Source organism: Callospermophilus lateralis, chromosome 1 (assembly GCF_048772815.1).
Source record: "Callospermophilus lateralis isolate mCalLat2 chromosome 1, mCalLat2.hap1, whole genome shotgun sequence".
NCBI classification, from domain to species: domain Eukaryota; kingdom Metazoa; phylum Chordata; class Mammalia; order Rodentia; family Sciuridae; genus Callospermophilus; species Callospermophilus lateralis.
Window position 1 is genome coordinate 138,843,179 of NC_135305.1, and position 15,028 is coordinate 138,858,206.

At 45.1% G+C, this 15,028-nt stretch overlaps 1 protein-coding gene across 1 annotated transcript; it reads left to right on the top strand.

Annotated features, from left to right (window-relative positions):
- The first annotated feature begins 6,759 nt into the window (after nucleotides 1-6,759).
- On the top strand, nucleotides 6,760-13,377 carry LOC143407953 (tubulin alpha-3 chain). The gene is made up of 4 exons (XM_076867083.1): nucleotides 6,760-7,003; nucleotides 8,028-8,176; nucleotides 8,503-9,183; nucleotides 13,081-13,377. The coding sequence occupies exons 1-4, from the start codon at nucleotides 6,883-6,885 to the stop codon at nucleotides 13,375-13,377; spliced, it is 1,248 nt and encodes a 415-aa protein (XP_076723198.1). The 5' UTR covers nucleotides 6,760-6,882.
- The last annotated feature ends 1,651 nt before the right edge of the window (nucleotides 13,378-15,028 follow it).

Below are 15,028 nucleotides of genomic sequence, written 5' to 3' on the forward strand. Positions count from 1 at the left end.
GGTTTCTTTTGAGGATGATAAAAACATTCTAAATCTGACTATGATAATGTTATGCAACTCAACGATGTTGTAGAATCAAGCCCAGTCCAGTGGTGGGTACTTGTAATTCTGGGAAGGCTGAACCAAGAGGATCACTTGAGCCCAGAAATGTGAGACCAGTCTGGTCAACATAGTCAGACCTCATCTCAAAAACAAACAATAACGTGGACTGGGGTTGTTGTAGAGCTCAGTGGCAGAGCACTTGCCTAGCATGTGTGAGGCACTGGGCTCCATCCTTAGGACCACAAAATGAATAATAAATAACAAACAAAATAAAGGCATTCTTTCCATCTACAACTACAAAAAAATTTTAAAAATAAATAAATAAAGGTATCATGTCTATCTACAACTAACAATTTTTTTTAAAAAAAAAAGAACAAAACATAGAGCTGTACACTTCAAATGAGTGAATTGTATGGTATATCAATTATATCTCAAGAAAACACTTAGAAAAATATTGTTTGATCCCAATTTTATTAAAAAAATGTATGAATGTATATATTCAGGAAAAAAGACAAAACAGACCCACAGAAATATTAATAATGTGTATCTCTAGATTGTGGGTTTATGGATTATTTTTATTTATAGTTTTTGGCCATTTACACACTATGTACTCTGAATGTGTTAATTTTATAATAAAAAAAAATTTAAAAACACAAAATAATACAGACTATAATTAAGTTATGTGCATAATATTGTTGGATCTCTGGGGAAAGTGGGTGCTGAAGAGTGGATTGAACTGTGTCCCCCTAAAATTATATGAAGACCTATTCCCCTATGTGACTATATTTTAAAAATATATATATATATATATATTTTAGTTGTAGTTGGACACAATACCTTTATTTGTTTTTATGTGGTGCTGAGGATCAAACCCAAGGCCTCACATGGGCTAGGCGAGCACTCAATTGCTGAGCCACAACCCCAGCCCTGGAGACAGGTCTTATGAGGAAAGAATTATGGTTACAAAAGGTTTCAAGGGTGAGGACATGATATAATCAAGTTAGTGTCAAGAGACCATAGAGTTTGTATGCTTCTCTTGTAGATATAATGATAATGTGGCTATTTGCCATAATATAAGGACATGATAAGAAGGTAGCTGTACAATACAATGTGAGGACATAGAGGGTGGCTATCTAAAAGACAGGAAGAGAGACTCTGGACCTTCTAGTCTCTATAAATGTGAAAAAAAGAAATTTATTTTGTTTCAGGCACCTAGTCTATTATAGCTGAGAGATGACTAATACATAAATATGTGCTCTCCTGGGCAAAAGAGGCAAAGGGAGGGCAATGGTCTTCTGGTTTCCCTGACTCAGAAGACCTCACTCTGTGACCCTCTTTGTACCAAAATGATCTTTCTAAACACACAACTGATCCCACAGTTCAGAGGCTCCCCATGTACTCACAGAAGTCTGAACTCCTTAGTTTGGTGTGTCCCATTGCACAAGATGGTACCAGAATCTTCTCTAAAGAGGGAAAGTTAAAGTCTGGTTCCATTATTTTCTCAGGAGATGCCAGAGCAGTAGTTTCCATTCTGGTAATAAGCTGGAAGTACACCCGGATTCCTCATCCCATACTTTTCTCCAAAGTTCACACATACTGGGTTCTAAAGGAAGTTGAGATAATCTTTAAGGGAAGAATTTGATGATGGTTCCAAAGTTCTCCAAAATGAGGAATGGGTCCTAACCCAGCTCTTCCGAGTTCAGAGTGTACCCACCCCCATCTCCAGAAAGCCATTTCTCAGGAAAGAAGTGTTCAGCTGGGGGTAGTGGCTCAAGCCTGTAATTCTACTCACAGCTACTCCAGAGATAAGGCAAGAGAATCTCAAGGCCAGACTCATTTGTGTCAAATTTTTTAAAAATTCAATAATAATAATAATAATAATAATAGTAATAATGATGGTTGCAGATATAGCTCAGTGGTTAAAGGCTTACCTAGCATATACTAGATTCAATCCTCACCAATGCAATATAAAAAAAAAAATGGATAAAATACATAAATGAGGGGGATGTCCAAATCCCGGCCCATTAGTTCACAGGCACTCATTGGGAATGGATTCTCTGCACCAAGAAGGAGCAGAAGGGGGCGGGAAGGGGGCATGGTGACTGTAGTAACTGCAGGGAGGCTTTGGCCTGTTTGCAAATCCTGAATAAAGAGCAGGGTGGCCAAAAGTCATAGAGCAACCAAGAAAGGGTCCAAGGCACTTGGTAATCCTCTTCTCGTTTAGGATTCACAAGCCGGGGGCTGGGTATATAGCTCAGTTGTTCAATCCCCAGCACCAAACAAACAAACAAAAAGATTCACAAGCCAGGGCCTTACTTGCACGATGATGTCCTGTACTCCAAAGTGGTTATGCCCAGGCTGCCCCAACCTCAGGGTCTGAGGATGATCCAGAATGCCGCATACCCACAGAACTCATCGGTGATTCTGCGACATTCCCGCCAAAGCCCCATCCAATGAGAAAGTGCCATCACTTAGAATTGAGCAACAGCCAATCAGAAATAGGATCTGGGGTCCTGGCCCGCCCTAAGGAGCTCTGGACCAATGACTACGTGGGCAGCGGCGGTTTAATGATCACGACTCACGCACTCAGGGGGTAGTTGGGCACACTGCTGACAGTTGAGGTCAGCTAGAGTACTTGGGCGGCATCTGCAGAGCTCACCATGGTGAGGTCGGGGACCTGGGGGAGGTGATGAGACCAGTTGGGAGGGCATACAAAGCCCACGTGAGGTGGCCAGGGAGAGGGATCCGTCCAAACGCCCAGTGTTTGGGCCTGGGCAGGGACAGGAGTTGGAATCAGGGGATCTAGGGAGGAGGACACATGAGCACATTGGCTAGCCTCTGTATTTTCATGCCGCGAGGGCAAGGATGGCCCTAATGGAGGCATATACAGAGTGTCCAGGGCATGGAGCCCATGCCGGTACTATCATCTCCTAAAGTTGGGTTGTAAAGAGGCAGGGTGGCAGCCAGGTAGTTTGAGGGACTGTTTTTGTTTTAGAAAATGCCCATGGCTTAATTTTTCAGTCACTACTAAAAATTATTGAGGACTTTAGAGAGCGTCAATGTGATTAATAGGTACAGATGCTTATTATGTTAGAAATTTAAAAAGAGAAGCTTTTAAAATATATGTTTGCCTAAAAGGAATGCATGTTAAAATAAGTAACAAAGTCTGACTAGCGAACATTTGTCAGTTATTATTTTATTTTAAATTAGTGTCCTAGATGGCTGTCCATACTCCAGTCTACTACAGAGGCTGAGGCAGGAGAATCACTTGAGTCTGGGGAGTTTGAGCAACATAGCCAGCCCCCTCCTCAAATTTAACACACACACAGACTGCTATCCCATAAAAATCTGGCAACTTCATCTTGCAGCTCAAGTGTCTTTACACAAGGCAACTGGATTTAGTATGAGTACTTGGGCTTTTTGTGACACTACTTAAGAATAGAAATGTAATCACTTCTTCAAGGACATTCTTCAATGAAACCGATTTTTGTTTGTTTGTTTTACTTTAAGTGTATAGGGATGGTGCCTTGTTTTGATCACTGCTAAGGTGATAGTACTTTTACCCATCACTGTGCCCCACTAAGAACTGGGGAATTCCATTGAGCAATGCTTTGGGAAAAGAGATCAGCAAAAACAAAGAAGTATTGATTGGAGGAGGCACAACTTTATTATAATGCAAAGAAAGGAGGACAGAAGGAAGGGCAGTTTGCAGATTTGGTGGCAGGAAGTGATATACCTGCATAAGTATAAAACAAGGTCAGCTGTCAAGAATATAGCCATATGATTGGCCTGGGGTTTGAAAAGCTTGGATGAAGTTTCAAATATTTTTTTCTGCAATGCCTGGGATTGAACCCAGGACTTCATACATCTTAGGCAAGCACTCACCACTGATCTACATCCCCAGCATACAAGTAATTTATTTTCAGGGGAGACCAAAGAAATAAGATCAGTGTGAGGTTGTCAATGCTGAATTTACATGGGATTTCTCTTGAAAGCAAGAGTGAATTTTCCTGGCTGCTTGGATTTGTTTCATTGGTTCATGGAAGATATAAGTGGCCTCTCAGACAACTGGGTGGCTCTTTTTGTTTTGTAAATGAGGAAATTAAGAGGGCTAGGAATGTAGCTCAGTGGTAGATGACATGCCTTGCTTGTGGGAAGCACTGGGGTTCATCCCAACACAAGACAACAAAAAGAAAAGAAAAAGAAAGACAAGAAAAACAAAAGTAACTGGCAGATTTGCCAAGTCAGATCTTACTGATTCAGGGTTAGCAGAATGCCAGTGAAGCCAACCTGTGAAATACAGAGTGTCTGGATTTCAGTAAAAAATCCTGTATTGTTGGATGGCTTCAAAAGGATTTTCCCAGAGTGCTGAGCAATTTCCTCTGAATAGCAAGTTCCTTGCATTAAGAGGGAAATTTCTTGCTGTGGTTAAATTATGTAGAGTTTATCTGAGGTAAGGGAACATCACCTGTACATCTCCCAGAAGCAGAGCAGGTTCTGAGAACTCCATCTGACAACATGATCTGAGAGCATTCATTGAGAAACTGAAGTGAAACCTAGAGACCAACTTCATTGGCAATACCCTAGTCAATCAAACAGTCAAGTGGTTGCAGTTTAAATGCTCACTTGTTTACAGGTGACTCAGTCAGCTGACTCCAGGGACTTCTGCAACCAGCTAAGGCTTATTTACTCTGATTGAACCCTGAATTGGGTCAGTCTTTTGAGCCCACTGCAGGTGCCCAATTCAAATGCGTAGCCTCCTACAAAATATCCTTTAACATTTGGCATTAGAGAAGTTCCTTCTGGAACTGAATGCTCCATTAGGGATGATGGGGATTTGTTGCATCATGTTAATTTTTTCTGAGGGGGGGTGGAGAGGGCACCAGGGATTGAACTCAGAAGAACTTGACCATTAAGCCCTATTTTGTATTTTATTCAGAGACCAGGGCTCACTGAGTTACTTAGTGCCTTGCTTTTGCTGAGGCTGGCTTGGAACTCATGATCCTCCTGTTTCAGCCTCCTGAGCCACTGGGATTACAGGCATGCACCACTGTGTCCAGCCATGTGGATTTTTTGCTCCTATAAAAGGAAATAGTAGGGCTGAGCTTGTGGCTTAGCAATAGAGTGCTTGCCTAGCATGGGTGGGACCTGGGTTCAATCCTCAGCACCAATTGTGTTGTGTCCATCTACACCTAAAAAAAAAATATTAAAAAAAGGAAATAGTATATAGAATGGGGATAGTCCCTCAATTTTGTTTATTCTCCTCTAGGTATTTGCAAGGCAATGTCTTTAGAGTTGAACAAGTAGCTTGTGAGTGTGCAGTTACCTCCCCTCAAGGTAACTTCATTGAAGATTGGTATTTTTGGTTTTTGAGAAGACTCAAAAAGAGTACAATTGATAAAGTTATGGGTAGCTTTTTCATTTTTTTGAAGGTAAAGAAATCATCAAGAGGGCTGGGGATATAGCTCAGTTGGTAGAATGCTTGCCTTATTTGCAAAAGGCCCAGGGTTCTAATCCCCAGCATCACCACCACCACCACCACAACAACAACAACAAAAAAGAAAGAAAGAAAACATCAAAAGACAGTTTACTTGGGAGCCTTAGACAGGAGGACCATGAGTTCAAAGCCAGCCTCAGCAAAAGCGAGGCACTAAGGAACTCAGTGAGAATTCTCTAAATAAAATATAAAATGGGGGGGAAAAATAAATAAATAAATAAAATGGGGCTGGGGATGTGGCCCAGTGGTCGAGTGCCCCGGAGTTCAATCCCCCTCCCCTCCCCCACCAAAAAAAAAGACATTGAGGTATAAGAGCACTTGTGATATCTGGGAGTCATTATACTCTTAGACTTGAAGGAGGGGAGGGAATAATTACTAGAAGTTGAGAGGGTATCTTTTTGAAGAGTATTGACTGTTGAAAGTAAGTTGTGGTCTGGATAAAGGGACTTAGGCAGTCCATTATAGTCTGGCATGGAGGGAGCATCCTGACTACATTTGGTATAATCTCAAGTTCCTGCCACTGCTGGCTACTGGGAAAACCAACCAGAAGCCATAGGGCAAGAGTTAAGATGTCTCAGCAATCAAGCACAGTGGCACATACCTATTATTCTGGTTACTGAGGAGGCTGAAGCAGGAGGATGGCAAGTTTGAGTCCAGTCAGGACAACTTATTGAGATCCTGTCTAAAATAAAAAATGTAAAGTAGCTCAGTGAGAGCACACCACAGGGTTCAATTCCCAATACTACACACACACATGGTCTTAGCCTCTGTCCTCTATAGTATCAGAGACAGGTAATACTACCTACATATGAAGCAGGAGAAGGAGTAAGTGGGATGGAGAATGACAGAGGTCAATCTGTCTGAGCAGATGGAAGACACACAGTGAATACCTGGGCTTGGGCCATGGTAATCTGGAACCTAGTCCATCTTTCCTTGCTTAACTCTTCATTACATTATCCGTTGTCCAGTGCACACTGCTCTTTATTCCTCAGTTCCCATTATAAGCCACAATGAAGAGTTCATTATTAACGATACATGGCTCTCAGGCTTTAAAAAGAATTAACAGCTAGAGTGCCATAGAGCAATTCAGGTAGCATAGGGAAAAGAGGTTGAAAGTGAAGTTTATGAAAGTGCCAGTCACTGAGGCACTGTACAAATATTAAATTTTAATGCTTTGCATGCTATATGGTTTCATTTCCCTTGAAGAGGAGTGGGTTTCACGTTTATGTTCTGGTTCCCAGCGCGAGTGTATCTCTATTCACGTGGGGCAGGCAGGTGTCCAGATCGGCAATGCCTGCTGGGAACTGTACTGCCTTGAACATGGAATTCAGCCCGATGGTCAGATGCCAAGTGACAAAACTATTGGCGGCGGGGATGACTCGTTCAACACGTTCTTCAGTGAAACCGGGGCTGGCAAGCACGTGCCCAGAGCAGTGTTTGTGGACCTGGAGCCCACCGTGGTTGGTAGGTGCTCAGGCCTGCAGGGAGGCCTTCCTGGGAGGGTGGGAGAGCCTTGGTAAAGTCCCATGTGGACTCCTTGAATCCCTGTGCAGAAAGGAGGGATGTTGAAGCCTATGCTCCCAACATTGCTGGGTGAGGAACTCACTGGTGTGGACTGAAGGTTATTGATTATGGGACTCAGGCACCTATCTCAGGAAACCTGCCCTGCAGAGAAAAGCTGGTAGCCAGCAGTAAGCTGGGCTGCAGAGAGATTCCCTCCTGGCTGTCTCTGCTGGTCAGGTGGCTCCCGTGCACACCCAGTGCAGGGTATACAGCCTTGGTTTCCTCCTTCATTGCTACCCACACTGACATGCTGGCATACTACAGTCTTGAGCTGCCCGGAGACGTGGAAACTTAAGTGTAGAACATTCATTCGGTTCCTCTAGATTAGAAGTCCTAGGTAGTTTCCCATAAGAGGTAGAAAACAGAGTACCTTTCATTGGTTCCCCCGGGACATAACAGAATACCTGTGTGACCCAGGCCACATGCAATTCCCTGATGGCACCGCACCGCTAAAGTCATGCTGACCTGGTGACCACGGGTTTATGAGTGAGTTTTTAATTGTTCCCTTTGATATGTAGCTAGGGGTAGGAAAGAAAGATGTACCTGGAGAATCACCCATATGGGCATGTGAGCATTTTGCCCTCAGTGGCAACTGGTCCTGCTGGCATTTGTAGGACTATTGACTTTACCTTGCTGGAGCCGTAAGTGGCATTTGAGGTTTGTGTATCACACAGAGATTTTTCTTTTTTTTAATATTTTTTAGTTTTTGGCAGACACAACATCTTTGTTTGTATGTGGTGCTGAGGATCGAACCCGGGTCGCACGCATGCCAGGCAAGCGCGCTACCGCTTGAGCCACGTCCCCAGCTCCACACAGAGAATTTTCAAGCGTGTGATTTGTAGCAACTGTGTCCCTCCCGCGGCTGTGTCCACCTTAGTGAGTACAGCAGGCCGGAGAGACTCCCAGATCATGGTGTTTTTTGTAGATGAAGTGCGCACGGGGACCTACAGGCAGCTCTTCCACCCAGAGCAGCTGATCACTGGGAAGGAAGATGCCGCCAATAATTATGCCAGAGGCCATTACACCATTGGCAAGGAGATCGTGGACCTGGTCTTAGACAGGATCCGCAAACTGGTAAGAAGAGCACCAAGGAGGCTTCTTGAAGAGGTTCCCGGGTGGGGATGGTGGGCCTTGGATTGTGAAGGGGAGGTCGTCTGGGCAGGTCTTGGGTCGGGTTCTGGGATCTGACCAAGTCTGCAGAGTCTTCTTGTATGGTGTCTGCTGGGATGCATTGATAGCTGTCTCTTGTCTGCTTTGGCTTCTGAGGGTAATGCCTGCTGGTTAGGCACTTTATTTGAGTCCATGTGAACTTGTGAGAGCACAGAGAAGTGAGCCTGGCCTGTTGGAGTTTGGTGGTGTGTCTTCCACAGCCTTTGGCTCACATTGTGTGGTTTTTGCAGGCGGATCTGTGCACAGGACTGCAGGGCTTCCTCATCTTCCACAGTTTCGGGGGCGGCACGGGCTCCGGGTTCGCTTCTCTGCTCATGGAGCGGCTGTCAGTGGACTATGGCAAGAAGTCCAAGCTGGAATTTGCCATCTACCCAGCTCCGCAGGTTTCCACAGCCGTGGTAGAGCCCTACAACTCCATCCTGACCACCCACACGACCCTCGAGCACTCCGACTGTGCCTTCATGGTGGACAACGAAGCCATCTATGACATCTGTCGGCGCAACCTGGACATCGAGCGGCCCACGTACACCAACCTCAATCGTCTCATTGGGCAGATCGTGTCCTCCATCACGGCCTCCCTGCGGTTCGATGGGGCCCTGAACGTGGATCTGACGGAATTCCAGACCAACCTGGTGCCGTACCCCCGCATCCACTTCCCCCTGGCCACTTATGCCCCGGTCATCTCGGCGGAGAAAGCCTATCACGAGCAGCTCTCAGTGGCCGAGATCACCAATGCCTGCTTTGAGCCGGCCAACCAGATGGTGAAGTGTGACCCTCGCCATGGCAAGTACATGGCCTGCTGCATGTTGTATAGGGGGGACGTGGTCCCAAAAGATGTCAATGCGGCCATCGCCACCATCAAGACCAAGCGCACCATCCAGTTTGTGGATTGGTGCCCCACTGGGTTTAAGGTAGGACTGGGTACTTTTTAGTCACCTTGCTAGTCAGGGAGCAGCAGGTGCACACTGGTGCTGACCCTCAAGGCACACCTCCTTCAGAGAGGTTGCCTCTTTTGATGTTAATGAGACTGCAAGGAGAGCAGTCCTTAATTAGCTAACAGCTTCATACTTCATGTAATACATTCATTCTGTGCACTCCTTTCTTAAAACCATGCTTTAAAGTTGATAGTGAGGTTGGTGTTGCCAGTTTCTTAATAGTTTAGAAGACTGAGGCTGAGACACCTTTAAGGGGCCTGCAAGTGATGGGAAGGAGAATTCAGAAATGGTCTGGCAGCAGACCCTGGTCTCGTTTCCCTCACCTCTCTACTGACTTTAGACATTTGTCAGGGCCTATGATTCCATTTTGGTTGGTCCAAATGGTAGATTTTTACTTTACTTGATGTTGGTCACCTGTTGTCTCTGAATTTTAGGCATTACTTATGTTTTTGTGAATGGATTGTTAAACGTGTATCTCAGTGTTTTTTTATTTTAAAAATTTTAGTTGTAGATGGACACAACTTCCTAATTTATTTGTTTAGTGGTGCTGAGGATCAACCCTAGTGCTCCATGTCTATGAGGCAAGTGCTCTACTACTGAGCCACATCCCCAGCCCTAAGCTTTTAAGTATGGGGAAAAGGGTAGGTTGCTCTTATCTCCCCAAACCAGGCTGGGATCTCTGTCTCATACACAAAATCACAATGAAAATTTCAAGGTTCCCTTAGCCATGTTTAACGACTACTATGGGGAAAGCACCATGTATGTGGAAACCATCCTAGACTCTCAGGCTGTAACACCTGTTAGATTATCAGACTAAATGCTTCCTCATACCTATGTTCCTCAACTCTTTACCCTCTGGTTTGTGGATATCAGTCCTTATTTACAATAGTTTTCCATTTAGACAAAGCTCTGGGCCCCAATTTTTTTTAGGAACCAGTGATTGAACACAGTGGCTCTTAACCACTGGGCCACATCCCCAACACTTTTTGTATTTTATTTTGAGACAATCTCCCTAAGTTGCTTAGATACTCGTTGAACTGTTAAGGCTGACTTTCAACTCTGAATCCTGCTGCCTCAACCTCCCAAGTTGCTGGGATTACAGGTGTGCGCCACCAAGCCCAACTGGGCCCCATATTTGTAAGCCCTGATGAGTTCCTGAGGTGTTGGGGGAGGTAAAGTTCCAGGGTCATTCCAGACTGAAAACTGGGAATGTGTGTTAATCATCTTCTGATGTGGAATGGCCATGGCTTGCCTATTACTATAGGAAGCATTTTGAAACTTCTCAGCCCCAGTTCACAAAGACATCTGCACACAGATTATTGGTAAGAGGGTATTTTTAATTTGACATGTTTAAAGTAACTCATAGAAGCAGGTAAAATTTACTACAGACTTTGCTGACCTTGAAGTAGTCATCAAATGTAATACAGGGGTTAGCAGACGCTAGTTAGAGGTTACAGGTAGTTGTTGAAACTTTCCATTCTGTTTCTAATTTTTAAGCCTTTGGATTGAGCAGCAAGAATATTTTTCCAATAGGTGAGACATTTGGGAGTTGAGGACATATAGAGCAGCTTCAGTTGGCAGGGCATGTACAAGATGCTTGCCTAGGTTTGCTGTCCTAGCTGAGTTGTTCTAAGAGACAGCAGGGAGGCAAGTCTGTAGGAAAGAGTGTCATAGCCTCTGCTGTCCCCTTATAGAAGACCATCTGGCACCAGGTGGGCCTTGTTGAATTCTCCTTGCTCTAAGTTCTTTTTTGTCAGAGTATGACTTGGCACCCATTCTTTTGCAAAAATTTGCTGAGGGATACACTATTTTCAAGTAGTCTCTTCCATTAAACCATTTGGCTTTTTATTTTTAATACTCAACATCTTTTGTTTTTATTTATTTATTGTATGTGGTGCCAGGAATCAAACCCAGTGCCTCACGCATGCTAGGCAAATGCTCTACCACTGAGCCACAGCCCTGACCCATTATATATATATATTTGTTTTACTATTTAGTTTTTAGTTGTAGTTGGACACCGTACCTTTATTTTATTTATTTATTTTTATGTGGTGCTGAAGATCAAACCCTGGGCCTTGCACGTGCTAGGCAAGTGCTCTACTGCTGAGCCACAACCCCAGCCCCCTCATTTGGCCTTTTTATACTACAAAATCAGTGGCAAAATATTAAAACAAGGTGGAAGGCTGAAAAGCTGAAATCCTCTTCCCCTTCTCCAGAGCTTTTTTGTCCTTTAAGAGATGTCTTTGCCTATTTCAGGTATGGTATGCCTCTTGTAATACAGATGATGCTGGCTGACAGGTCACAGACATGGGCAAAGGATGCATGTTCCTTTCCTGTAGGTGGCAGACCCAAATTCCTGCATACAAGTAGCCACACAGAACAGGAAATCTGGCAGCACTGCCACTTACAAGGGCTAGTTGGCTGGGCTTTAAAGCTGTGGAAGGGCAACCCTCCATCAGAGTTTGAGCTCCTGTGTCCTTCCCTCTACCCCTTCTAAAGCCTCTGGAGCCTAGCTTTTGTAGAGCTCCTGCTGACTACTTCTGTTCACAGGGTAGTGTAGGGTCACTGACTCAACACAATCCCAGGTATTCATGTGCTTCAGTTTCAGCGCATGTTCCAGTAGCCTCTGAGGCTGTACTCTTGAGTTTAATGCTAACCACATAGGTTTGTTTCTTTGTCCCACTCCCCACACACTTAACTACATAGTATTCAACTGTTTTCTTTAATGACTATACATCAAACCCTAGGCAATTGATACACCTCAACTGGGTTCTCAATTCATTTTTCTTGGTTTCTTTTGTTTTTTAAGTAATATTTTTTAAAGATATTTATTTTTTAGTTGTAGTTGGACACAATACCTTTATTTTATTGATATATATGTGGTGCTGAGGATCAAACCCAAGGCTCTGCATGTGGTAGGCTGAGCCATGACCCCAGCCCCGTAATATTGTTTTTTTTTTTTAATTATTTTTTAGTTGTAGTTAACACAATTCCTTTATTTTATTTATTTTTACATGGTGCTGAGGATCGAACCTAGGGCCTTGCATGTGCTAGGTGAATGGTCAATCCTGAGCCACAACCCCAGCCCGTAATATTGCATTTTTAATAAATGTTTTTTGTTGTTGGGAGATGGACAGAATGGCTTTTTTTTTAATGGGGTTCTAAGGATCAAACCAGTGCTTCACACATGCTAGGCAAGTGCTCTACCATTGAGCTCTAACCCCAGCCCTCATTCTTTTCATGTTTTACTTTAGAGATGTAATATGACTGAACTGGTTGCTTATAAATGGACAATTCTTTCTAGTTTTTCCATTAGAACAAAGATTCAGCTCTGTACTTAAAAACCTAAAACATAGGGCTGGTGTTTGGGTTCAGCAGTAGAGCGCTTGCCTATCACACGTTCAATCCTCAGCACCATATAAAAATAAATAAATAAAATACCTTCATTAAAAAATAAAAAAAAAAAAATCCCTAAAACATCAGACTGGGATTGCGGCTCAGCAATTGAGTGCTTGCTTGGCACATGTTTGGCACTTGGTTCAATCCTTAGCACCACATTAAAAAAAAAAGGTTTAAAAAAAAACACTTGAAACATCTTATTTTATGCTGTCCTGTGGGTGAATCTAAAAGCAGTATGATTAAATGTTGACAGTTTATGCCAAAATGCTAGTACCAATTTCTACAGGGCATTGTTTTTAAGATTTAACCTTTATTGTATTTATTTGTTTTTATGTGATGATGAGGCTAAAACCCAGGGCCACAATCCCAAGCCAGGGCATTGTTTAAACTGGGACCAGTGCTCCAGTTTTCAATAAGCCATCATATGTGAGACCTACATCAGTTTCACTCTGTGTTGTTCCTCTTCCCTGGCAGGTGGGCATTAACTACCAGCCCCCCACAGTGGTGCCTGGAGGAGACCTGGCCAAGGTGCAGCGGGCTGTGTGCATGCTGAGCAACACCACTGCCATTGCCGAGGCCTGGGCCCGCCTGGACCATAAGTTCGACCTCATGTATGCCAAGCGGGCCTTTGTGCACTGGTATGTGGGCGAAGGCATGGAGGAAGGGGAATTCTCAGAGGCCCGAGAGGACCTGGCAGCGCTGGAGAAGGATTATGAAGAGGTGGGCGTGGATTCTGTGGAAGCAGAGGCTGAAGAAGGGGAAGAATACTGACTGGGAGGGTATGACTGGCAGCAATTCTCCCTTTCACTCTCTCTCCTGGGCGCGCACACTGTAACATTTACAGGATATATTTACCTATTAAAATTTGTTTATTGAGGCATTATTTGTTCTGAGTGCTGTACTTTGATCAAACTGCCTGTCTAGAGGCCCGCTTTTGCCAGTGGATTCCTCAGGAGAAAATATATCCCTTTGTTTCTTTTAAGAATTTTGTAGGCACGTTTGTATGCTTAAGTACTGCACTTCTCCCAGAAGGGCTTCGGAAGGGCTTCCCAAGGGAATTATCAATGTCTTCAATCTGAGCATTCTTTTTAGTCCTTCGTGGCATTCTTGTCTGGCAGACACATTGATGTCTGTTTCCTCCAACATCGTGAAGGGTTTCACCCAGTAATCATTCGGGGGTGCAGTGGACTCCGCCTAGGGTGTGTGTCCAAGGGCTGTGTCAACCTTTGTTTCTTTTTTAGGAAACTGGTAGGCACGTTTCCTTTTCCACATACGTTCTTAGCCTTCCTCCACTGCTTGCATGCCGCTGTGGGAGACAACAGAACCTCCAGAATTACCCAAAGTGTACTCAAGAGCCACAGCCTGCTAGCACTCCTCCAAACCCTCACCCCCAGAAAGATGTGTCAAGTTTGAGCAGAGGGTTCCGGTAGGTTGTTTTTCTTCGCAAGAGTCCTGGACCCGTTTGTCTGTGTGCGCGGGCCTTCTTGAGTTAGGGAGTTTTTCCTTTGGGTGATGGTGGGCTTGCGAGGATCCCGGGGCATCATGGACACGCTGCACGGACCAGCACCAGGAAGCCCCTTCAAATGTGTGGAGCTGGCCTTTGGACAAAGGAAAGACCCAGGAGTGGGACGAGCATCCCAGGGTCCTAACCGGACGCAGGCGCGACACAAAGCCCGCTGCTTCCAGCGCCAGCCCCCTGGGAAACTCTTTCGCCACCCTACCCCCGCCCCGCCCCCCGCGCCCCGCCCCGCCCCCCGCGCCCCGCCCCCCACCCGCGAGCGCCGTTCTCGCCGGTTAAGTGCCACTACTCGCGAGAATTCAGCAATGCAGCAATAGTGGGACTGTGAGTGCCGCTGACAGAACTCAAGGAAAACGGGCAGGAACGGGTTTGGGCTGAGATCCGGCTATTGGGGTCCCTATGAGACACTTTCCCTGGAGGGCGTGACAGCTGGGGTCATGAAGCCACTCCGGGGCGGACGGCCGCCAGCGACCTAGCTCCCGCCTCTTCCCCAGATGCCGCGCCACTGCTCGGCCGCCGGCTGCTGCACACGGGATAGTCGCGAGACGCGCAACCGCGGCTTCTCTTTCCACAGGTCGGCGCCGTGCGTGTTAGTGCCCGACGTCTCGCATGCGCACGCATTTTGTAGTCCTCCGCTGGAATCGCGAAGGTGCCTTTGTCCCTCCCCTTCCTCCATGCCGCTTGAGTCCTGAACCTGTGGGTGGGCGGGCGAAGGGGGCGGGTCATTGGCGCCCGAGTCCGGTCCTGGAAGAAAAACGGGACGCTTACCAGGCTTCGACTTGGTGCTATTCTCAGCAATTTAACAAGGCCCTATATTAAGAAATAAAAATGCATTCAGTGTAAAATAGAATATTCTTGAATTGTTGGTGAGACTAAAGTGAGCCCCAAGTATCTTAAGAGAAT

Excerpts from the sequence above, each read along its gene's own strand:
- LOC143407953 (XM_076867083.1), top strand. The coding sequence starts at position 6,883 with ATGCCAAGTGACAAAACTATTGGCGGCGGGGATGACTCGTTCAACACG. Across the intron at positions 7,004-8,027 it reads CCTGGAGCCCACCGTGGTTG|ATGAAGTGCGCACGGGGACC; the intron begins GTAGGTGCTCAG and ends TGTTTTTTGTAG. Across the intron at positions 9,184-13,080 it reads GGTGCCCCACTGGGTTTAAG|GTGGGCATTAACTACCAGCC; the intron begins GTAGGACTGGGT and ends CTTCCCTGGCAG.